The 21,969-nt window shown below is 41.3% G+C and overlaps 1 protein-coding gene across 1 annotated transcript in view; it reads left to right on the top strand.

Moving 5' to 3' along the window:
- The window catches only part of LOC139219598 (low-density lipoprotein receptor-related protein 2-like), a 39,772-nt gene that overhangs the window by 2,783 nt on the left and 15,020 nt on the right, over window positions 1-21,969 (top strand). The window contains exons 6-50 of the mRNA XM_070851518.1: window positions 471-584; window positions 1,244-1,360; window positions 1,561-1,704; window positions 2,193-2,309; window positions 2,611-2,739; window positions 2,962-3,131; window positions 3,261-3,484; window positions 3,893-4,099; window positions 4,223-4,425; window positions 4,736-4,870; window positions 5,258-5,467; window positions 5,654-5,846; window positions 5,976-6,101; window positions 6,231-6,361; window positions 6,896-7,033; window positions 7,341-7,619; window positions 7,722-7,961; window positions 8,077-8,199; window positions 8,306-8,422; window positions 8,641-9,018; window positions 9,296-9,544; window positions 9,853-10,061; window positions 10,199-10,383; window positions 10,537-10,765; window positions 10,901-11,078; window positions 11,413-11,541; window positions 11,728-11,894; window positions 12,188-12,331; window positions 12,705-12,814; window positions 13,185-13,362; window positions 13,650-13,863; window positions 14,408-14,644; window positions 14,760-14,951; window positions 15,205-15,677; window positions 16,779-17,226; window positions 17,397-17,562; window positions 17,708-17,866; window positions 17,966-18,255; window positions 18,634-18,837; window positions 19,184-19,426; window positions 19,770-19,895; window positions 20,040-20,159; window positions 20,477-20,608; window positions 20,776-20,977; window positions 21,087-21,382. Of these exons, the coding sequence (XP_070707619.1) occupies window positions 471-584; window positions 1,244-1,360; window positions 1,561-1,704; window positions 2,193-2,309; window positions 2,611-2,739; window positions 2,962-3,131; window positions 3,261-3,484; window positions 3,893-4,099; window positions 4,223-4,425; window positions 4,736-4,870; window positions 5,258-5,467; window positions 5,654-5,846; window positions 5,976-6,101; window positions 6,231-6,361; window positions 6,896-7,033; window positions 7,341-7,619; window positions 7,722-7,961; window positions 8,077-8,199; window positions 8,306-8,422; window positions 8,641-9,018; window positions 9,296-9,544; window positions 9,853-10,061; window positions 10,199-10,383; window positions 10,537-10,765; window positions 10,901-11,078; window positions 11,413-11,541; window positions 11,728-11,894; window positions 12,188-12,331; window positions 12,705-12,814; window positions 13,185-13,362; window positions 13,650-13,863; window positions 14,408-14,644; window positions 14,760-14,951; window positions 15,205-15,677; window positions 16,779-17,226; window positions 17,397-17,562; window positions 17,708-17,866; window positions 17,966-18,255; window positions 18,634-18,837; window positions 19,184-19,426; window positions 19,770-19,895; window positions 20,040-20,159; window positions 20,477-20,608; window positions 20,776-20,977; window positions 21,087-21,382 (8,775 nt within the window). The remainder of the gene's footprint in view (window positions 1-470; window positions 585-1,243; window positions 1,361-1,560; window positions 1,705-2,192; window positions 2,310-2,610; window positions 2,740-2,961; window positions 3,132-3,260; window positions 3,485-3,892; window positions 4,100-4,222; window positions 4,426-4,735; window positions 4,871-5,257; window positions 5,468-5,653; window positions 5,847-5,975; window positions 6,102-6,230; window positions 6,362-6,895; window positions 7,034-7,340; window positions 7,620-7,721; window positions 7,962-8,076; window positions 8,200-8,305; window positions 8,423-8,640; window positions 9,019-9,295; window positions 9,545-9,852; window positions 10,062-10,198; window positions 10,384-10,536; window positions 10,766-10,900; window positions 11,079-11,412; window positions 11,542-11,727; window positions 11,895-12,187; window positions 12,332-12,704; window positions 12,815-13,184; window positions 13,363-13,649; window positions 13,864-14,407; window positions 14,645-14,759; window positions 14,952-15,204; window positions 15,678-16,778; window positions 17,227-17,396; window positions 17,563-17,707; window positions 17,867-17,965; window positions 18,256-18,633; window positions 18,838-19,183; window positions 19,427-19,769; window positions 19,896-20,039; window positions 20,160-20,476; window positions 20,609-20,775; window positions 20,978-21,086; window positions 21,383-21,969) is intronic.

Below are 21,969 nucleotides of genomic sequence, written 5' to 3' on the forward strand. Positions count from 1 at the left end.
TTTTAGCTAACGCTAACTGTAAGGAAAGGATTAAAAAAAGAAAAACGCCATTAAGAAGCAGGCGTAGTATTTTTATTTTTTACTTCCAGCTGGATTGAAAGGTGGTTTTAGATTCTGGTAAAATCGCCAAAACAGCCGCAATTGTTGTCAAACGGTCTTTTGGCAAATTTGACGTCTGTTTCTATCTTGAATATAACGACAGCAAATGTTAGCTAGCATAGTCATACATGCAAATCATGGGCACGAACCGGCGTCGGAAAATGTCATATAATGTGTCTGTTAAATTATTTTTTGTCTAATGCAGTTTTCATGTAGTCACAAGATAAGATTATCCAGCTGTGACGAGTTTGATGACTAACAAATTGAATCGTAGTCTACCGTTGCTCCGGTCATATTGTTTCACTTCAAGTGAGCCTCACAAACGTTTTGACCGCTTCTTAAATTCAGTCACTGTGTTTTATTTCCAGCAGCACAGCACTGTCCCATCCACCAGTATCAGTGTACAAATGGCTACTGTATTCCACACTCCTTTGTGTGTGACCACTGGGATGACTGTGGGGACAACAGTGATGAGCAAGGCTGTGGTAAGGATGGCAGGAGTGCACCTTTAACAACCACGAAGCTTCTTTGTCTTCTAATTTCAGTATTTCTCTAAGTCCCCTCTGATTTTTATAAGGTTTTCAACCTAGAGGACTGTAATTAAGTTGATAGATTTTCAGATGCTTATGATAACATCTTGTTTAAAGACAAAGTCAAAAGAAATATTGCAACCCCATAATACCAAACTTCTGTGTTTTCTAATTGTCCGGTTGCTCAACAGCTTAATGCCACATCCAGTCATATGCAGCATCTAAATATTGTATCTTCAAGTCATAAAAAAAGTCAAGTTCAAGCACAAGTAATAATTGTAAAATTAAGGTTAAGCCCTCGTTTTAAGTTACTGGTGGTATTTATAGATGCACAACAGTCATTATTCTGAACAGATGTACAAACATCACATATATATTCCATATATACTCTATATATTCTAAAATACTGCACAAGAATCCTAAAATTATTTCATATATTTGAGCAGTTGAAAACTTTGGATTTGCTGCCTTATCTAATATTGTATTAAAATGGTCCTAGATATGCAGTTCCAGTCAAATAATTACATTTTTCAAACGTTTTATATTATCCAAATGAGTAGATATTATAGTATTAGTGGAAACTATAATAAATGTGAGTTCTATATATTCTTTAGTGTACCAGAGCTGCAGTGGGAGTGAGTTCACTTGTTCCAGTGGTCGTTGTATTCCTCAGCGATGGGTGTGTGATAAGTTCAATGACTGTGGGGACTACAGTGATGAAAGAGGATGTGGTGAGAAAACTTGTTTTTACAGGTGGACTTATAGTTTGACCTGGAAGTTCTGTATTAAGAGTTATTTTATTTAAGTGTTGTACAAGTGTGAATCATGTTGGTATGGCTGAGTAGTTTCATTGAGACATGCCAAAAACACTATGAGAAACATTTCTATTTCTATTTCATAGCATAATCACAAATCTTTCGATGGTTTTCAGATAGTGACTCTCGAGGCTGTTATCCTGGTGAGTGGGGCTGCCCAGGCTCGACGTTATGTATACCAATGAGCAAAGTGTGTGACGGCAAGCCTGACTGTCCGGGAGGAACGGACGAGACCAACTCCACCGCACAGCAAACCTGCAGTAAGTCACACAGATGTACATTTTTCACACGGATTAGAGAAATCTGCACATATGACTCCCACACAAAACCACAGAAAACATGCAAGAATGCCGTGAAAACACATTACACAAAACAAACTAAAGTAAATTAAATGTTGCGTTAGTAAGACAGATACAGTCACATGTAGAACACCACCAACAGCATTTGCAGTGTTTTCATAGGGCTATAAAATTAGGTGCAAGGGTTTTAGACATTATGGTGTGTAACACTCATAAATTCAGCTGTTGTAACTTTGATATGATCATAGCTTTCACATCCTTTGTCACTGCTTTCACACACACACACACACACACACACTCTAATGGCCTCCAGGCTCAGTTTATGATGGCTATAAAGCTGGTCACAATACTGAAAATGTTAAAGCTGCGTGGATGATTATTACAAGTAAAGATCTTAAACTCTAAACTATATTTAACCATGATGTTAATGAAATGATTTTTACTCTCAGGCCTGGACCAGTGCTCCACCTTGAGCTGCGAGTTCTTCTGCCACCCCTCTCCTGAGGGAGGTGCCTGCTATTGCCCTGATGGTTATATTGTAGCCAATGACAGCCGTTCCTGTGTAGGTGAGTGGCATATTTGTTTTTGTGAAAACAAAATCTGTATTTGTGTAACATTGTTGCAGGATGTGCAGCATGATAACTTCAAAGGTAACATACATACATCACAGGATATCATAATCTGTAAAGTGTTTTTTTTATTTTCATTTAAGCTTACAAAGTATCCCAGACCTGTAGTGTCAGTCTATTTTGTTTTAGCTTTGAATGAGCCAGTTGTGAAAAGCTAAAGTTACTGGCTCAATTTCACAACACTCTGGTTGCAAATTACTGGTATAGATCCTCATCCTAAGGCCTATGTATTGCGCAGACTATAATGACTGCCAGATCTGGGGGATCTGTGACCAGCTGTGTGAAGATCGACCTGGGACACACCACTGTAGCTGTGCTGATGGATACTTCTTGGAGCACGGTCATGTCTGCAAAGCCAATGTGTCAGGTAAAGGAGTCACACACCACTAGGTAGCTTTATACCATATGCATCTGCTGCAACATAATCTGTGGTGTTTTTCAAAATCAACACAGCTGAATACTTAAAATTACAAATTATATTTTTCAACAGAACATTTATTAAAAGTAATTTTTTCTATATTTATATCAAATGTCTAAGACATTTTGTTTTGTTTTTTCACTGAGTATATGCGGTATTTGTGTTTTCCAGCCGGAATGCCACAGCTCATTTTCACCAACGGGGGTGAGGTGATGATAGCTGATATACACGGGCGCTTTGTCAGAACTGTGGTGCCATCCCAGGGCAAAGGCTATGCTGTAGGGGTGGCATACCACTGGCAAAGCGACATACTCTTCTGGAGTGATACCTATACTAAAATGGTCAGTCTTGATTGTTGTATGATGATCAGCATTCTCTCTCCTTACCTTCTTCATAGCTTCCTTATGTGATTGCTTAAAATGAGGTAAATAAAAACCCATTAAACCCAAACCGTATTCTTCTTTTGTTAGGTATACTCCACCAACCACAATGGGGATAATATTAAAGAGATTCTGACAGCTGCAGTCCATAATGTCCAGAACCTTGCTGTGGACTGGGTCAACTTCAAACTGTATGTTTTAGAGGCCATGATGGAACGTATCGACATGTGCGACTTTGTTGGAGGGAATCGGGTCACTCTGGTGGCTGAAAACCTCATGACTCCTCATGGCCTTGCCTTGGACCCTACAGTGGGGTGTGTTTAATTGTTTCAGTCTTTGAAAACTGCTTCCCAAGCATTGAATGGGTTGCATGTTTATAGAATCTGATGATAATACAATACAAAACTATTTAACATTGTTTACTTGAGTTAAAATCAATATTGGTTTTTAGAATATTAACTAGCATTTTTTGACACTAGAATGGTAATTTCTGTTATAGCACTGGTCTTGTTTTCTGATGATACAACTTGGTAAAGCTGCATGTCCACTTGTCATGATCATAAAATTAGTAAAAGCTAATTTATGGTCAAATACAAATAAATTAGTGGCAACTCTACAAGATTATAACTGAATCCTGATAAAGAACAAATACAGTGCTTTCATGTCACTTCATCTAGCATCATATAGCTCTTAAAGCATCCTTTCTTCTTTTTTTTTTGTAGCTACATGTTCTTCACAGACATGGGTGTTGCCAGTGAGCAGATGAAGCTGGAACGTGCCTTCATGGATGGCAGTAACCGTGTGGAGCTTGTGAAGAACAGACTCGGCACTCCAACAGGAATAACCCTGGATATCATCACCCAGAGAGTCTACTGGTCTGACAGCCACTTTGACACAGTAGAGACTGTCACCTACAATGGTTTGGAGAGGTAATGGTTACACTGAAAATGGTGTCAGTCTTCTTGGAGAGTAACTTTAAGCTAAAAAGGGACATAACGACATTTATGTTGTGTTCTCCTTGATGGCCATTCTGAGCAGTTGTTGTTTTCCAGGAAAATAGTTCTCAATGGTGGAACCGAGGCTCCACATCCTTTTGGAATCGCTGTGTTTGAAAACCATGTGTTTTTCACTGACTGGACCAAGATGGGTGTAGTGAGAGCCAACCGCTTCAACGGCAGCAACCCAGCACTCCTTTATCGTACCACGAAGCGACCGGGCCATGTTGTCGTCTCACACCCTGTCCTGCAACCTGTTGGTAAGGTGACACACTTCCAACTTGTGACACGTCAAAATGAGTTCAGTTGTAAGAAATGTCCCTGTGTTTCTGTTGTGAGCATAAATGTAATTCCTGCTTAACTCAAATTTTGTATGTGTTTCTGATTTGGTTTTGCTGTCATTGTTCAAGTAAACAATAAATACTGGCCAGAAGGTGCAACTAGATGTCAACTTTTGTGTAACATGAGATAAACTCAGAATCTCATTTGTTACGTTTATGAATTGATATTACACCAACATGGAAAACAACAGTGCTGTAATATAATTGCCTCATCTGTCCTGTGCTATAGTGATGAACCCTTGCGGCAGACATAATGGTGGCTGTCAGCAGATTTGTGTATTGAGTCATCGCACCGACAACGATGGCTTCCGCTGCAAGTGTCGCCATGGTTATGACCTGCTGCCTGACCGTCGGACCTGCTTTAGTAGGTTTCCCCTTGATCTAGGGCATAATTACCTCATGTCAAGAGTTGGTCTGTTACTCAGTTCACAATATTTTCTGTGTTCTGCTGTGGGACATCCAGCTTTTTAATCAGTCAATAATGAATGAAATGTACAATATTGTTGCAATGATTTGATTTGATTTCATCAAAGGCAGGAGTTTAAAACAGTTTGCTTATCAAATTGATGCTATGATGACTCACTATTTAATTACCTGTAGAAGGATTATCATATTTAAGTAATAATATGAATTATCATTACATATTTTTCCTTCTCAGACATTTCATCTCAAACACCTACTAACTAACCTACTAACCTACTTAAACTGTTTTTAACTCGTTCATTATCACTGCCACTTATCCTTTGAACAGAGGTGAAGGACTTCTTGCTGTTGGCCACCTCTCTGGGGGTGCGGGGAATCCCATTGAACTTATCCCTCCAGGGGGACATCACCCTGCCCCTCACAGGGCTCGGGACGTCTTTCTCAGGCTCTGCCGTGGAGTTTGATGGCAACGAGGAAGCCCTTTTCTACAACGACGGGTCTAGAGGCCTCATCTATAAGTCTAACCTCAATGGCACAGGTGAATGTTCCTTATATATTTGTTATAAAGCACCATTACAAGGGCACTAAGTGAGTTTGCATGAAAACATGTTGTTTTTGTTGTTCATAATGAATGTGTAAATTGATTTGTTACCCATATAATAATATGATAAGATTTAGCTTTCAAGACTCTCTCATGTTTTCTTATTTCTTAATGCATTCTCAGTCCAACAGATTTTGACAGGGTACAGAGTAGGAACAGTTGACAACATGGCTTATGACTGGACCTCCAAAGTCTTGTTTTGGACCACAAGCACCTACAAGTCAGTGGTGGCCTTCAGAGTCACAGACAAGTCCAGACGAGACATTGTGACGGGTTTGAAGAACCCAAAAGGAATTGCAGTGCATCCCAGTGCTGGGTGAGACTCCACGTTTAGGTTATAATATATAAAATGACTTTGAGGTTAACAGATTACATTATATTTTATTTTTGACTCACACTAAACAGATCTGCATTTTCTTGTGTCTAATCAAATGTTGATCCACAGCTACTTGTTTTGGTCTGACTGGTACCGTCCAGCGGTCATAATGAGAGGCTTCACTGATGGCAGCAATGCCGTTCCTCTGGTCAATACAACACTGGGATGGCCGTATGGACTTGCTGTTGACTATATGTAAGCACAGTGAAGACCTACAGGACTATGATGTGATTTCTTTTTCAAGGATTAAAAGAATGTATGTTGTGTGGACTACAGCGTCCCTTTAATCTCACTGGTTAAATCCTTGTGATTGGTCTTTGTCAGGATGGACAGGCTGTACTGGGTGGATTCCCAGTTGGACCAGATTGGTCATATTGGCATTGAAGGACATGACAGACAGACGTTTACCAACATTGGCCAGATTACTCAACCCTACTCTCTAACAATTTATTCAGGTGAGTTTCTTTGTCCATCCTCATGACTCCCACTTACTCCAGTACATCCATATTACACATGCACAATGTTTTGTTAGATTGTATATGATATTATTCAGATTTATCTTCAGCTACGACACAGTAAAATCCAAAATTACTCATACACCTCTAAAAATTCTCCGGCTCCCTTATTTGTGAGAATATTTGCATTTACATTAAAGCAGTGGTGATCAGAGAGTATGTAAAACTAATGTATCACCATAACATCAGAATATCTCAACAAAAATATTAACACTCAATAAATATGCGATAAATCAAAATATTTATTTTCTGCCATATGGGAATACTGTGTCTAGTGTGTTTGTTCCTGTACTGACTGATAAAAGTTACATAAGACAAACACCAAACTTTCGATGGGAAATCATCATACTACTGCTCTGTATGTATTCACTCATTCAATCGGCCTGTTGTTTTTCTAAAATGACTTCAATACATCTATCCATTGTGGCTTATTTATTTTATTTTTGGAATGATGAATTGCTTTTTGTCTTGCAGACTACCTGTATGTGTCTGATACAAGGACCAGAGCAATATTTGAGATGAGGAAGCGAGATGGAGGGGGAAACATTATGATCAGACAAGGAATCACTGGCATCATGAATGTCAAGGCCTACACGGCTGACCTCCACAGCAGTAAGTTCACGCACAGGGATGCAATAGAGTGTAAAGATAGTTTAACCTTTCAGCCCTGCAGTAACTGATGCAAAGTGGTGTGTAATTTGTAAGGTGTAAAGTGTTAATAAATTGGATAAAAGGACAGGACCAAGAGGACCTGAATGGTAGTATGCATGGAGAGCAGTGACAAAATGGAGCTAGAAAAAGAAGAGAATGATATCCATATCACATTCTCAAACCAGAATAATCAACAACTGCTGGGCCAGATTGATAGTTGAGCAGTGAGTCTCCAGATATGACTGCGTCTACATCATCCTTCCCACAGCGTTCACCAGCCGTTGCAATATGGTGGCCAATGGGCTCTGCAGCCACTTCTGCTTCCCGACTCCCTCCTTCAGTCGGGTCTGTGGCTGTCCGTATGGCATGAAACTTGAGACCAATCAGAGGGACTGCATCAAGGACGATTCTGTTCCCCCACCTGACAACAACTGTGGTGACTACGCCTTTGAATGTGATGAAGGACGCTGTCGACCCAACTCCTACCGCTGTGATGGAATTGTTGATTGCATAGATGGGACTGATGAGGCCAACTGCACTGACACAGGTGAATGTGTAAGAGAACATGTGTGTTTTAGGAGCAGTGGAAGAAAACTATTGAGCATGCAATTTTGTTAATCCAACTGTCTGCCTCATGTGTCTTTACCAGGAGCGACCTGTTCTCCACGCGCCTTCACCTGCAACAACAAGCACTGCATCCTGTCCAGTTGGCGCTGTGATGGCATGGACGACTGCGGCGACGGATCTGATGAAATTAACTGTCCCACCCGTCTCCCTACCACCTGTGCAGCCGGCTACTTCACCTGTGATAACAACAGGTGTATCTCTAAAATATGGGTGTGTGATGGTGACAACGACTGTGGTGATGGTTCCGATGAACACAACTGCAGTAAGTACGTGGTGACGGCCCATTTTCAGCTCAGTCACCTCACTCACATAAAATACTGTTCAAACAGATATCTAAGATAACATTCTGATAAATGACATGAATCTGCAATTCACAGATTCAACCATCACTACATGCCCTCCTTCTTACTTCCTGTGTCCCGACCACCGCTGTATCCACAGCTCCTATGTGTGTGATGGAGACCAGGACTGCCTGGATGGCTCTGATGAGCAAAAGTGTGGTAGGAATCACTATAACTGTTGTGTTCTGATTTATGAAAGACAGTTTTTGAGACAAGTTTAATTTTCTTAACTTTCCCCATTTATGTTCCTCCTTCCCACCCTAAGAGTTTGCCTGTGCCTCCTATGAGTTTGCCTGTGCCAGTGGAGACCAGTGTGTCAGCTCAAGATATCAGTGTGATGGAGTGTTTGACTGCAGGGACCATTCAGATGAACGAAACTGTCGTAAGCTAGCAACAGTAACTGAGGATATATATAACAAAATTAAATATGTTAATTATGTTAATTCATTATGTGGTTATGAAAGATTTTTCCACTTGAACGTCTGTCAGCTTTGTTGCTGTCAACGCATGGTCATTGTCAACATATTGCACCCGTCTCAAAACTTCTGAGAGAAAGCCATTGCAGTTTCAGTCATTCTCAAGTATTTGTTGCTCCTCCAGCCACTCGAGGTCCAGGCCTCTGCCACAATGACGAGTTCCAGTGCCAGACCGACGGTTTCTGCATGCCAGATGAGTGGGAGTGTGACGGCCATCCAGACTGTGAGGATGGATCCGATGAACATAACTCCTGCCCACCTATCACCTGCAGATCCAACTATTTCCAGTGTACCAACAAGATGTGCATCCCAACAAGCTGGTTGTGTGACGGCGATAACGACTGCCGGGACATGAGTGATGAACAGAACTGCCCCACCCCTCCATTTAGTTGTCCCCCTGGACAGTGGCAGTGTCCCACCGCCCCCTTGTGCATTGACCTGGACAAGGTGTGTAACGGCCAGAGGGACTGCCCCAATGGAGCAGATGAGTCGCCTATCTGCAGTGAGTATAAAAAGTGTCATGCATTATACTATATATTATATTTAAGCCTCAATAAAGCGTAATCCTTAAAAAAAGAACACATTGCATTTATTTAGTTGTATATGATGTATTAATTACCAAAAAATAATGATGAACATGTCAAATACACTTTCAGTACAAACATCCTTCAGATAGACAGCAGAAATCCAAAGCAGTTGTAAGAAAAAGTCAGCAATAACAAACACAAGTGCCTAATAAATGCACAATACGAACTCACTATGTTATGATTTTTATGAAGACCAAGATGATTGTGCACTGAACAACGGGGGCTGCAGTAACGGCTGCATCCAAGGACCATTTGGGGCTCAATGCACATGCCCAGAGGGATTTCAGCTCCTCAACGACTCAAAGACCTGCGAGGACATCAACGAGTGTCTGATCCCAGGATTCTGCAGCCAGCAGTGCTACAATGAGAGAGGACATTTCAGGTGCTACTGCTCAGATGGTTACCTCCTAGAACCTGACAGACGCACCTGCAAAGCAGCAGGTAAGCAGCGTTACATTACGAATAAAGAGATGTAATACCAAGATAAGAAAATTAGGGTGTCAATGATATGGGTGGGTGCTTTTTTTCTTTATAATACAAAACAAATGAAGTCCATGAAGTACTTGAATCAAAAAAGAGCTAAATGTGGCATTCACAGGATTGTGTGGGAGGAAGTGTAACATTGTAAGATACTAACAAAGTTATACAGTTTACATACAATTCTGTGAACATGGAACAGAATACACAAAGATACACTTTGTATCTTGATCACTTGTTTGTATGAACCAAGATATTTTTTCTGCTTTTAGACCCCCTAGCAGCTGTCCTTCTGGTTGCCAAGCAAAACCAGATCATCGGCAACCATATCAATATGAGTCCACCCCAGATACGTACAGTGGTCACCGGTCAGAGCATCGGGACTGTTGACTTTGATCACATAACTTCCAGAATCTACTGGGCTGATGCCTCGTCGAAGAAGATATGGAGCGCCTACCAGAACGGCACAGACAGACGGGAAGTAAGAGAAACAATCGCACAGATGCATCAAAGCAAGAGATTTTAACCACTGAAGACTGGACAGGAACACAAAAGCCAAGCGAAACAACTTCAAACTTTGCAATATTCTCAGTGTTAAACGTGTCCCTGTTGTTCTAGGTGGTTTCCATTGGTCTGATGGTACCAGAGAGTGTAGCTGTAGACTGGGTGGGTCGAAACCTTTATTGGGCTGACTCTGTCACGGAGAGCATTGAGGTCTCTACTCTGGACGGCCGCTTTCGGAAAGTCCTCCTCACCAAGAATGTCACCAGCCCCCGCGGACTTGTTTTAGACCCTCGTAACTAGTAAGTAGAGAGTCTTTGAGAGAATTACGTTGCTGTTTTTAAAACTTTATGTAATTCTCTGTAAAATCTTGACCTTTGAACCTACAAACAAGAAGTCACAAGATGTAATAAACCTTGTATTTAAGCTCTTTGTCACGCTGTGTTTCCTCGCAGTACGAACCTGATGTTCTGGTCAGACTGGGGTCAGAACCCCAGGATCGAGCGGGCCGACTTGGATGGTGCCATGAGACGAGTCATTGTCAGCACCAACCTCTACTGGCCCAACGGCCTGGCCCTAGACTACACCACACGAAGGGTCTATTTTGCTGACGCCTACCTCAAATATATTGACTACTGTGACTATGATGGCAATAACCGCCATCAGGTCATTGCAAGTGACACAGTAGGTTTAAATTAATTCAGTTGTTGGAAAACAAGGGGGATACTTTAATAATTAATCAAAATAAAAACTGTGTTAAACTCCAATGCAAAAAGATGATTCAAATTCATGTCAGTCATCTATTTTTACCTCTTCCAGATCCTCCAGCACCCACATGGTATGACCATCTTCGAGGACAACATCTACTGGTCAGAGCGCTACACCAGCAAGGTGATGAGGATGAACAAGTTCCACGGTGGCAACATCACCACTCTAATGGGCAATGTCATCCAGCCCATGGGCATCGTTATGGACCATCCCATCAAACAGCCCACAGGTAATTCTCAATTAAACAGCAAGTCTTAATTTTATACTTGTACTTCTCTGAAGTGCATTAAAATGTGTGTTGATGCAGTGTAGGTCTTATCCGAAATTAGTGAGTAATGCTCAATCTACTGAGATTGTGCTAATTACATGTTAATGTCTTTAAAGAATTTTTTTTCTTTTTTTTTTCTTTACAAAAATCAAGTCCACAGTGAAAATAAATGTTTTTGTATCACAAGCTGCAACAAGTATGTAGAACAAACCAAAAAAAGAAGAAAGTCCTGGCTCTAAAATACCACAATGTCTGCACCAAATTAGTGTGAGTAACAGTGTGGTTTTGTGTTTAGCCATCAACCCATGTAGAGAACACCTGTGCACTCAGCTGTGTCTGCTGTCAGGCCAGAGACCAGGGTATTACTCCTGCCACTGTCAGTCTGGCTGGACACTGGGTGCTGACAAACGCACCTGTATCAAAGGTCGGTACTTTACAATGGCTATCATTTTTTATTTGCTCTCTTCACCATGTGGATGAATATTCATTTTCTAGTTCTGAAGCCAATTAAATGTATTGTGTCTCTACTAAAATTGATATTCTCTCCCTCAGCTTGGCACCCCTTTATGTGATTATTGTGTTCCTCTCATCACATGTACTTCTATTCTAGATGAGGCTCCCTTTTTGATGGTGGTGAGAGAGTCCGTGATTTTTGGTATTCCTCTGGACCCCGCTGACCCATCTAACAATGCAATGGCCCCTGTGTTTGGCATCAGCCAGGAGCGGGACATTGACTTTGATGACCAGGAGCAGCTTGTTTATTGGGTGCAGAGCAGTGTGAGTGGAGGTTTTAAATAGAACTTTGGAGAGATGTTTTATGATATACATAATGAATATACTGTGTTGCAAGGATAGTTTTTGATTAAAATGTGTAATTACAAACAATTGTATAAATTTTATTCCATGTTATAATTGAGTTGTATCTTTCTAGAGGAGAAAAATGGTCCGGCTTTCTGAATGTTTTGTTTGAGTAGATTATTTCCAGAAAATGTATGCATTTATGCTTACGTGAATATCTACAGTTTTCATGTTCTAAAGCATGGTCTTTGATATTGCTCTATTGATATCAGGGCTATATATGGCAAATGAAAACCAGCGGTACCAACAGTGCTGCTTTTGCTCCAGCTCCTTTCATGGGCTCTCCGTCTGGTCTGGCTTTTGATTGGATAAGCAGAATAATGTATTACACTAATCCCACTGATAAAACCATAGAGGTAAGCAACCTTGAGACAAAATGTGATGCATGAGTGAGTGATTGATTGATTGTTTGATTGATTGATATGATTATTGAATGTATTGACAGTACAATGGGAAACATAGCCAAAACTAGCCTTGGGTGACATGGTGAGTTATTATATTTAACCATTTAAAAAAACATGCTCTCCTCTGTTTTCTATAGATTTGTTTTGAATTTATTCGTTCATCGTCATTCACTTGTGTGTTTCATTTATTTTAGTTAGTCATTTATTTGTTAAATTAATTTCATCTTAATCTGCCCTTTTGTTTGGCTTTTATCAGTGTTTTATCACTTCCATTTTTGCATCGTCATTGTGCAAGTACATAAACAAAACTTTACACTTCACTTAGGTTCTCCGTGTGGATGGAGACCAGCACTATAGAAAGACCCTCATCACCTCTACTGGTAAACCGGAGGGATCAGGAGAGCCCATGGGAATAGCCCTGGATCCAGCCCGAGGGTAAAGCATTTGTTCACTGAGAAGAGAAACCTAAAGAGTATTTGTCACCTGAAGTCAGTGATGTGGCGAAAAAAGTATCAGTTTCTGTGGGTAAAATAGCAAAACATATTTCAATGGAAATTAAGAGGATTTATTCCTTCAAAACGGCTGCGTGTTAAATAAATATTAGTTAATTAATTCATTCATTAATAACTCACCCAAAATTATAAAAAGCAATAGGTAATTTAGTCAGACATTTGTGCCCGCATCTTAGCATTTTTGTTCAGCATGTAAAATTTTTAGACATTGCTCAATTTAAAACCTTTGATACTTACACATGATAACTGTCTAACTCAAGTTGTCTCTCCCATTTACACTTTTAACCTCACAGGAAATTGTTTTGGACAGACAAAGGGTCAGACAGTGGAGTTCCTCCAAAGGTTGGCAGCGCTGACATGGATGGAGGAAACCTCAGGAACCTCTACACAGGCAACCTGACTAACATAGGATTCATCACTGCTGATGTCTCTACTGGGAAACTGTACTGGGGTGTGGCGGGCTCAGGGGTGGTATGTACTGTATACATGCTCAGCATATAGACTAAAAAGAAAAAGGTAGTCAGTTGTTTGACATTTCAGTGTTAGCTGCGTTTTTGGGATGTTGAAATAAATTCTCTTTATTTGTGAAAAAGTCTACTTAACTTTATTGTTTGATTTAATACTTATTGTGTTCTACTTGTTGTTATAATCACCCCTTGTGCTAATCATTTGCTTGTAGTTTCATGTTGATCATGATCCTGACTCAATGACATGACATGTAACATCTCCCTCTTTTCCTCTCCTTCCTTTTTGTCCAGATTGAGAGTGGCACCATGGATGGAGTAACTCGGGTGACCGTGGTGAGTGGCCTGTCCCACCCGTGGGGCTTGACGATCTACCAGAACCACCTCTACTACACCGACCTGGACTACGAGGTCATCGAGAGGGTTGACAAGGACACCGGTGCCAATATGGTGGTGATGAGGAGTGGCATGTCTGGCCTGCATGCCGTTAAAGTGTACGCCAGAGACTGTACGTGTATTTAATTTGTGTGTTTTTTCATTTAAGTCAGTCCTTGAGTTTGTTTTGGTGTTTTCATCCAGACTGTTATGTTATGCAGCATGTAATTATTGCCAGTGAGTCAGTGATTCAGTAGGAGTTTAGTGTCTCCCCTTAAGGATAACACAGAAGGATCAAGCACTACTTGTATTTCATCTTTTTAAATGAAATATATTACATCTATATAAGCCCTCAAGCAGGTCAAGCTAAAGGTGTGGAGCCCCAGCAGTAAAGGCTGTGTCACTGTATCTAAATCTAGTTCTTGGAACAAGAGAAGACAGACGTCTGAGGATCTTGGCGAGCAAGATACAACTACTCTATAAGCAAAATTGCAAAAAAGAAATCCAAACTCCTTTTCCTCCATTTAGACAAAAATAAAAGATGTTCTCTTCTATACCATTTCAGAGGTTCCACCCAGCAAAAGTATGTGTTGTAGGAAGCTGTCATAAGGAGACAAAATGGAAGGCTCTGTCTCTTGTATGCACCTCCACCACTCTCTTTCTCTCTCCCGCCTCAGACTCAGCAGGGACTGCCAACGCCTGCAGCTCCAACAACGGGGGTTGTCCCCACCTCTGTCTGCCCAAACCAGACAATCAAAAGACCTGTGCCTGCACCACAGGCTTTAGCCCCTCCGAAGATGGCTCCCACTGTGGACAGTATGATTCTTTTGCAATTGTCTCCACTCCCAAGTACATCCGTGGTTTCCACATAAACAGCTCTGTCCACTCTGAGGCTATGGTGCCTTTTGGTGAAAGTATGTTGACTTAATATTGTTCTGGTCTGCTCTGCATATTGATTATTATTGGTTAAGTGTTAGTTGCTACAAGTATGCAACTTGTGTCCTTTTGTCCTCATTTTATCCTCTGCAGCTTCTCACTCCATTAAGGGCAAGTTGGACCTCCATATCAAATCTGGCTTTGTATACTGGATTGACAACAGCACTTCCTCCTCATACAGAGGCATCTTCAGGGACAAAACTGATGGAGGCTCTTACCACAGTGTCAACATCTCAGGCATTGGAAAAAGAGGCATCCAAGGCTTCGCGATAGACTGGGTTGCAGGTACAAAGCAACTTAGCCATCCAAACATTCCCTCACTCTTCCATTATTTTTACACGGAGGCTCTACTACCAAAGATATTAACAAATACTTACATGCATAAATAAGATAATAGATGAATAATTCACTGAAGTGTATTTATTTCATGCAGAATTAAACCCCAGTGTTATGCTGTCAAGCACTAAAGCCTTGTATCTCTCTGCTCGCAGTAATCCTATCATTCTCGCCTTTCACAACTCTTCACTCACCTTCTTAGGTAACATGTACTTCACCAATGCCTTTGACGGTGAGACTTACCTGGAGGTGCTCGCCATCAACACCACCTACCAAATGATTCTCTTGAAGTCTACCCAGGACCAGCCCCATGACGTGGCTGTCAGCCCCAAGCTTCGCTACCTTTTCTGGACTAATGGTGGCCAAACACCCAAGATTGAGCGGGCCCTGCTGGATGGCACCAACCACACTGTGTTGGCATCAGAAAGCCTAGCATCACCTCAGGGCCTTACCATTGATTACACCAGTGATTTCCTCTACTGGACAGATGATGTTCTAGATATGATCTCCCGAATGGCCACAGATGGCACACAGAGGCAGATTGTCCGGTATGGGAGCCGTTATCCATCTCCAACAGGCCTGGCTATATTTGGAAACTACATGCTGTGGGTGGATAAAAAGCTTGGGAAGCTCTTCCAGGCCAGTAAGGACCCTGCCAATTCTGACCAGCCAGAGGTGAGAGCTAAATGTACTGTACTGTAAATGAGTTTAACACCCAGTTTCAGCTTTCACGATGATGCTGTTTTGTGATTTTCCATTGCAATAATAAATAGCAATTTGTAGAATTTTCAATTTGTTGTGGAATCACACAATATGTGGGCTGAAATATTAAATTATAGGGACTCTAGTCCAAAACAGTGTTGTCATAGTTTAACAACATGAACACTAGGGCTGCAACTAAGGATTATTTTCATTATTGATTAATCTGCAGATTATTTTCTCAATTAATTAACTTGTAGTTTGGTCTATAAAATGTCAGAAAATTGTAAAAAGTGCACATCAAATGCTGTGTTTTGTCTGGCCAAACCAACCAACCAAAATATGTTAGCAGTACTATAAAATAGAGAAAAGCACAAAATTATTTGAGCAGCTGGAACAAACAAATGGTTGGTATTTTTGCAGAAAAAATATCTTTGATTATTACAATAGTTTTCGTACTAATAGATTAATTGTTTCACCTCTGATGTACCTGATCTAATCTCACCATGCATAATGTCTTATTTCAACGCAGCTTTCCAGTCCAATCGGAAAGTAATATTTCCTTTGGCTGGACAAGAAGGAAACCCTCCGTTTGGTAGTGGAGACATAGATGGCTGGAGGGCCATAAATAGAATTTAGCAGTACTACATCAATTTAGCATCTGCAGTAGCACTTGACAATGGAAAATATCAAATTTTATGTAGGTAAGGAATGACATGAGTGAAGGCTGAGTTGGTTGGTGGTAGAGATGAGAAATTTAGTTAAATGACAGAAAATTTATATATTGTGATAACTGCATTGATGATTGATCAATCATCAAAATCAAAAATAATTATTAGTTGCTGCCCTAGTTGGTCTCTACGAACCACTAACCAGGGAACAGCTGTAACTATCAACATTGGTTTAGTAGCACCATAACTTTCTTGTGTCCAGAGAATGATTTAGTGAGAGATTCCCTCAGAAAAGAGCTAACAAGAGAGAAAGACACTAAGAATCAGTTGAACGATTTAGTGATCCTGCTTTGATATGCTACGCTCATGCCACTAAATAACTAAGCAATATTTTCAATGGTTGCAGGTCATTCGAGACAGTCTTGATGGGGTGATTGATGTCGCTGTCTTTGACCCTCATGTTCAGCCTACATCTGCCAACGAAGTGGGCTTTAACCCATGTCAAGAGGATAACGGACACTGCCAGCAGTTGTGCTTTGCCATTCCAGGCCAGGAGAAACCAAAATGTGGTTGTGCACACGGGTCACCCCTTAATGATGGAGTAACGTGTGGTTATGGACCAGATGAGTTTGTAGTTTTCACCACAGACTACACGCTGAGTAGCTTGAGGTTAGACCTTGCGGACTACAGAACCCCCTATCCACCGGTGCCCCTTGGCTACAGCTTGATAGCTTTGGATTATGACTTCAAGGAAAAGCGAATTTTCTTTACACATAACATGGGGATTGGCCGGACCAAAATTGGCTACATCACTACGACATCTATCACCAGCCCGCCTGTCATCTTAGCTTCAGGTACAAGATCTTAGCATTAATTGTTACTGTGTTCCCTTTGTGTATTTTTCTTCCTGTTATATTCTCACTCTCCTCTCTCAACCCGTTTCATTTTCTAATTTCCTTCATGATCTTATCGTTGTTTTGGCTGTCTGTATTCAATATCCTCTCTGCTCTGTCACACTGCTCAGATTTGGATGACCCAGAGGGATTGGCGTATGATTGGGTCAACAAACGTCTCTATTTCACTGACTACTATACCCGCAATGTCCAGTCCATGGGGTTGGATGGCATGAACCGCTCAATCATTGCCCGTGCAAACCGTCCCAGAGGCATCGTTGTTGACCCCTGCTATGGGTAAGTAGGGGTACCAGACCGTTGCTTTACTACCAGATGTCTACAGATTGGATATAGATGTGATGATTGCTGTCTTCACTTTGGGGTGATCATCAGGGTATATCCATGAGCTCTTCTCCCTTCTCACTCTGCTCTCTCTACCTAGTTACCTCTACTGGACTGACTGGGGAAGTCCAGCTAAAATTGAGAGGACCACCCTGGCTGGAAACTTCCGCACTGCCATCATTAACAGCAGCCTAATAACGCCCAATGGCCTGACTCTGGATTATGAGGAAAGAATGCTCTACTGGGCTGATGCCTCATTGTATGTTCAGTTTTTTTTTTATATGCATTGTATTGCAGCAGATCCCATGTTATTCACATGCTTTTGACAACTCATCTACTCCTCCCCCACTTCCCACAGAGATAAGATTGAGCGTGCTACTCTGACTGGTGAGAACCGACAAGTGATCTTGCAGGGGGTCCAGAAACCATACACCCTAACAGTCTTCCAACAGGACATCTACTGGACCGACAGGGATAACAAAGCCGTCTTTAGAATAGGGAAGGATGATGGGTCTGGCTTTGTTGTGCTAGCCCAGGACCTGCAGTACCGACCAAACAACATCCATGTTTATGCTGCATCTAAGCAGCAGAGCTGCTCTAGCTCCTGTCAGCAGTTCAATGGAGGCTGCAGTCATATCTGTGTCTCCGGTAAGAACAGACTCTTCCTTGTCCGCCCAAAGCTAATAAACCATTCAAGCTACACAGTAATTATACAGGCTTCAAAAATGGCAAATGTGGCTTTTGATGATTTAATCCATCATTTTGGTGCCTGTAATTGTGTATGTGGCCTTTCAATATGATAATACAATATACATCTTTTATAAAATGTCTTAAACCATGATAGACACAGTAAGAGTAAGTGTTTTGTTTTTCTAACTTGAAGTTAGAATTTGCTTAGACCTTACAACAATTAGTGTGAACACAGAGACACATGGAGCAATTAATTAAATAGACAGATTATCTCTGTGTTTCCTTCAATTCCTCTCTATTCTTAAATTCCCTCACCTTGCATAATCTCTCCTGCAGGTCCATTGGGCCCTGAGTGCCAGTGCCCTCATCAGGGGAAGTGGTACCTGGCCAACAACGGCAAAGACTGCATCCAAGACACAGGGAATCGCTGTCAGTCAGAGCAGTTCACATGTCTCAATGGCAACTGCATCTTGGCGCGCTGGAAGTGTGACGGTTACAACGACTGCCATGATAACTCCGATGAGCTGGAGAGAGTGTGTGGTGAGAGATGAGGCTTAATCTTACTCTAAACAGAGGATGGTGATCATTTTGAGTGGACAGGCAGCAGACCAAAAAAGTAATCAGGCGTAAAAATGTTGTTCATAAACCCTGATGAGTTTTGGCATTTTAACCCTCCATTAAGTTTAAAATGGGCTATGAAATGCCAACATGAAAAAGGGACACACATTTTGTTATTGGCTTTTACCGTTGGTTACCTGTGGTTTTGTAATATTGGCCCGTTAGTTAAACTGTGGGTTACTTTTTTGGTAACAAATTAGCAGAACGTCTAAAACATAAATATCACAGCAGGAAAGTAAATCAGCGCTGTGTTGTTCCTCCTGTCCAGCCTTCCACACCTGCTCAGCCATAGATTTTACCTGTGACAACAAGCGCTGCGTGCCGCTCAGCTCCACCTGCGACTACACAGACGACTGCGGTGACAACAGTGATGAGCGAAGCTGCCCCTTCCCCACATGTAACCCAGCTACTGAGTTCACCTGCAGCAACGGACGCTGCATCAGTGCAGCCTTCGTCTGTGACGGCCACAATGACTGCAGAGACAACGCCACCTCTGACGAAATCAACTGCCGTGAGTGATGATTAGGTTGATTTAGGGACTGATAAGTTAACTGATGGATTGACTATTGTTCCTCTAACGCTACTTGTTCACCACATGTGTAACTTCTCTCCCTCCGTTACTGTTTTTTTACTCTGTTATAATACAAAAAAATACAAATGACAGAGTAATCAAACAAAACAGATGCTTAATCAATCAAAGGTAAAATAAAGATGAACATCACTGTTGTAATATCCACCTTCCAGATATGATTCTGTGTTTCTGAGGCATGTGTCCAGTCTCACAGGACTACTGCTGGTCCTGTGTTTTCGATCCTGGATAATGTTTTCATCTTTGCCTTCTGTGACCTCTTCAGCTGACAGAACATGTCCTGCGGGCCAGGTCAAGTGTGACCAGACCAACATCTGCATCTACCCTGAAAACCTCTGTGATGGCTACAACAACTGTGGAGACAACAGGGATGAGAATCCTCTCTTCTGCGGTAAGTTTTTTTGTCTGCTAAATGAGAGAGCGTAAGAAAGAGAGAGCGACACATTTGGAACAACTGTACTTTCCAAGTTAATGTTTTACTTGCTGAATAGATTCACTAAAACGCTACATTGATATTGCTGAAACTGTGCTACAGCGGGTCGTACATGCTCTCCGGACCAGTTCCGCTGCGATGAAGGGAAATGTATCCCTGATTATTGGGTGTGTGACTCCATCCGCGACTGCAGTGATGGGACAGATGAACCTCCTTCCTGTGGTGAGTTCTTTGCATTTAGATTTGACTTTTTGGCTTTTTAGACAGGTGCAACTTAAACTCAGAGTGTATGCTCAATGTCTACAAATCTTGATATGACTTGATTACTTTCTGTTTCCAGTGTGGTTTTTTTATTTGTTTAGTGAGTTGTTTACAGCTTTTTATATATTGTAACTCACAATTTGAGATGCAGGTGGACAATTAAAACATTGTTAAGATACAAAGCTAGTTGAAAATAGGCAAGGTATTCCTTTTTTTGCTTTTTTTCCCTTTCTTTTTGCCTCTTTATTACAAAATACTTCGTCTTTGTCCCCGTGCAGAGGATGTAATCAGAACATGCAGTCCCAGCCAGTTCACTTGTACGAATGGAAACTGCATCCCTCAGTCAATGGTATGTGATGGCAACAACGACTGCTGGGACAACAGTGACGAGGCTCCTGAGCTGCAGTGCGGTGAGTAACACTTTATTTATTACGTTGTAGTTTTACCCAGCGAGGGTCATACTGGTATCATATCTGTGTATTGTTTAGTGTTTGAGCTCTACAGCTAAATGTGTGATACTGTATTGCACATGTTCATGTTCGGTTGACCCTTGTCATCCTCTCTTTGTCTCCTGCAGGCCAACGTAACTGCAGTTCCAACCAGTTCACCTGCCCAACCTGGTACCCCGGCCACCCTCGTTGTGTACCCTTAAGCTTTGTCTGTGATGGGGAGAAAGACTGCGCCAACGCGGCCGATGAGCTCCAGAACTGCCCAAACCGCACCTGCCATATGAACGAGTTTGCCTGTTCCAACGGACTTTGCATTTTCCTGCCCTACCAGTAAGTAGGAAATGTGTGTGGGAGAGAATAAAAGTAGACATTTGGTTACCAGTCCGGAAAATAATTCTCCTGTCACTAAATAGTCTGATGAATTATTCCTCCTCCGCAGCTGTGACCGTGTGAACGACTGTGGGGACGGCAGTGATGAGTTGGATTGTATCTATGACACATGCAGCAGCAACCAGTTCACCTGCGGTAACGGAGCCTGCATCTCTGCCTCCTTCACATGCGACGGGGAGAGTGACTGTATGGATGGCTCAGATGAGGCAGACAGCTTGTGCATCACGCCACAGCTCACCTGTGCTCCCCAGCAGTACATGTGCAAGTCAGGCGAGTGTATCGACAACAGTAAGGTGTGCAACGGACAGAAGGACTGCCAGGACAACAGCGATGAAAATGGCTGTGGTGAGAGATATAAAAATGTGACATTGTGTGACAATATTAATGTGAATTTAGTGGAAAATGGGCATCCCCCCTCGGGCAGGATACAGAACAAAATATTACCTCTAATGTTTAGAAAAAAAAAACATATTTAAGTACTAGTACAAATGTCGACATTCTCAGCTCTCAAATTATATGAAAATACACATTTTTTAGTACTTAAGGACAGCAATTAATGATTATTTTCATTGTCTGTTGTATTAAATTATATCATATTATTGATTAAAATAATTTTAATTGTTAAAGTATCTAAATTTAATAAAGTAAATTTCCAGCTTCTTAAATTTTTTGTTTTGTTTCACAACTGTCCAACAACAGTGTTAATGATACTATGACAAAAAAATAGCGAAGCGCAATAATTGCTCAAGTTTAAGAGGTTGTATCCAGCAAATGTTTTACATTTTTGTGAGATGAATATGAATAATTTTTTTTCACTGATTAAAATCGCATTGGGGTCTCTCAAACATACACTACTCACAAAAAGTTAGGGATATTCGGCTTTCAGGTGAAATTTCATGATGAACCTAAAATGCATTCTAAACTTTCCAGGT

Source organism: Pempheris klunzingeri, chromosome 20 (genome assembly GCF_042242105.1).
Source record: "Pempheris klunzingeri isolate RE-2024b chromosome 20, fPemKlu1.hap1, whole genome shotgun sequence".
Lineage (NCBI taxonomy): Eukaryota > Metazoa > Chordata > Actinopteri > Acropomatiformes > Pempheridae > Pempheris > Pempheris klunzingeri.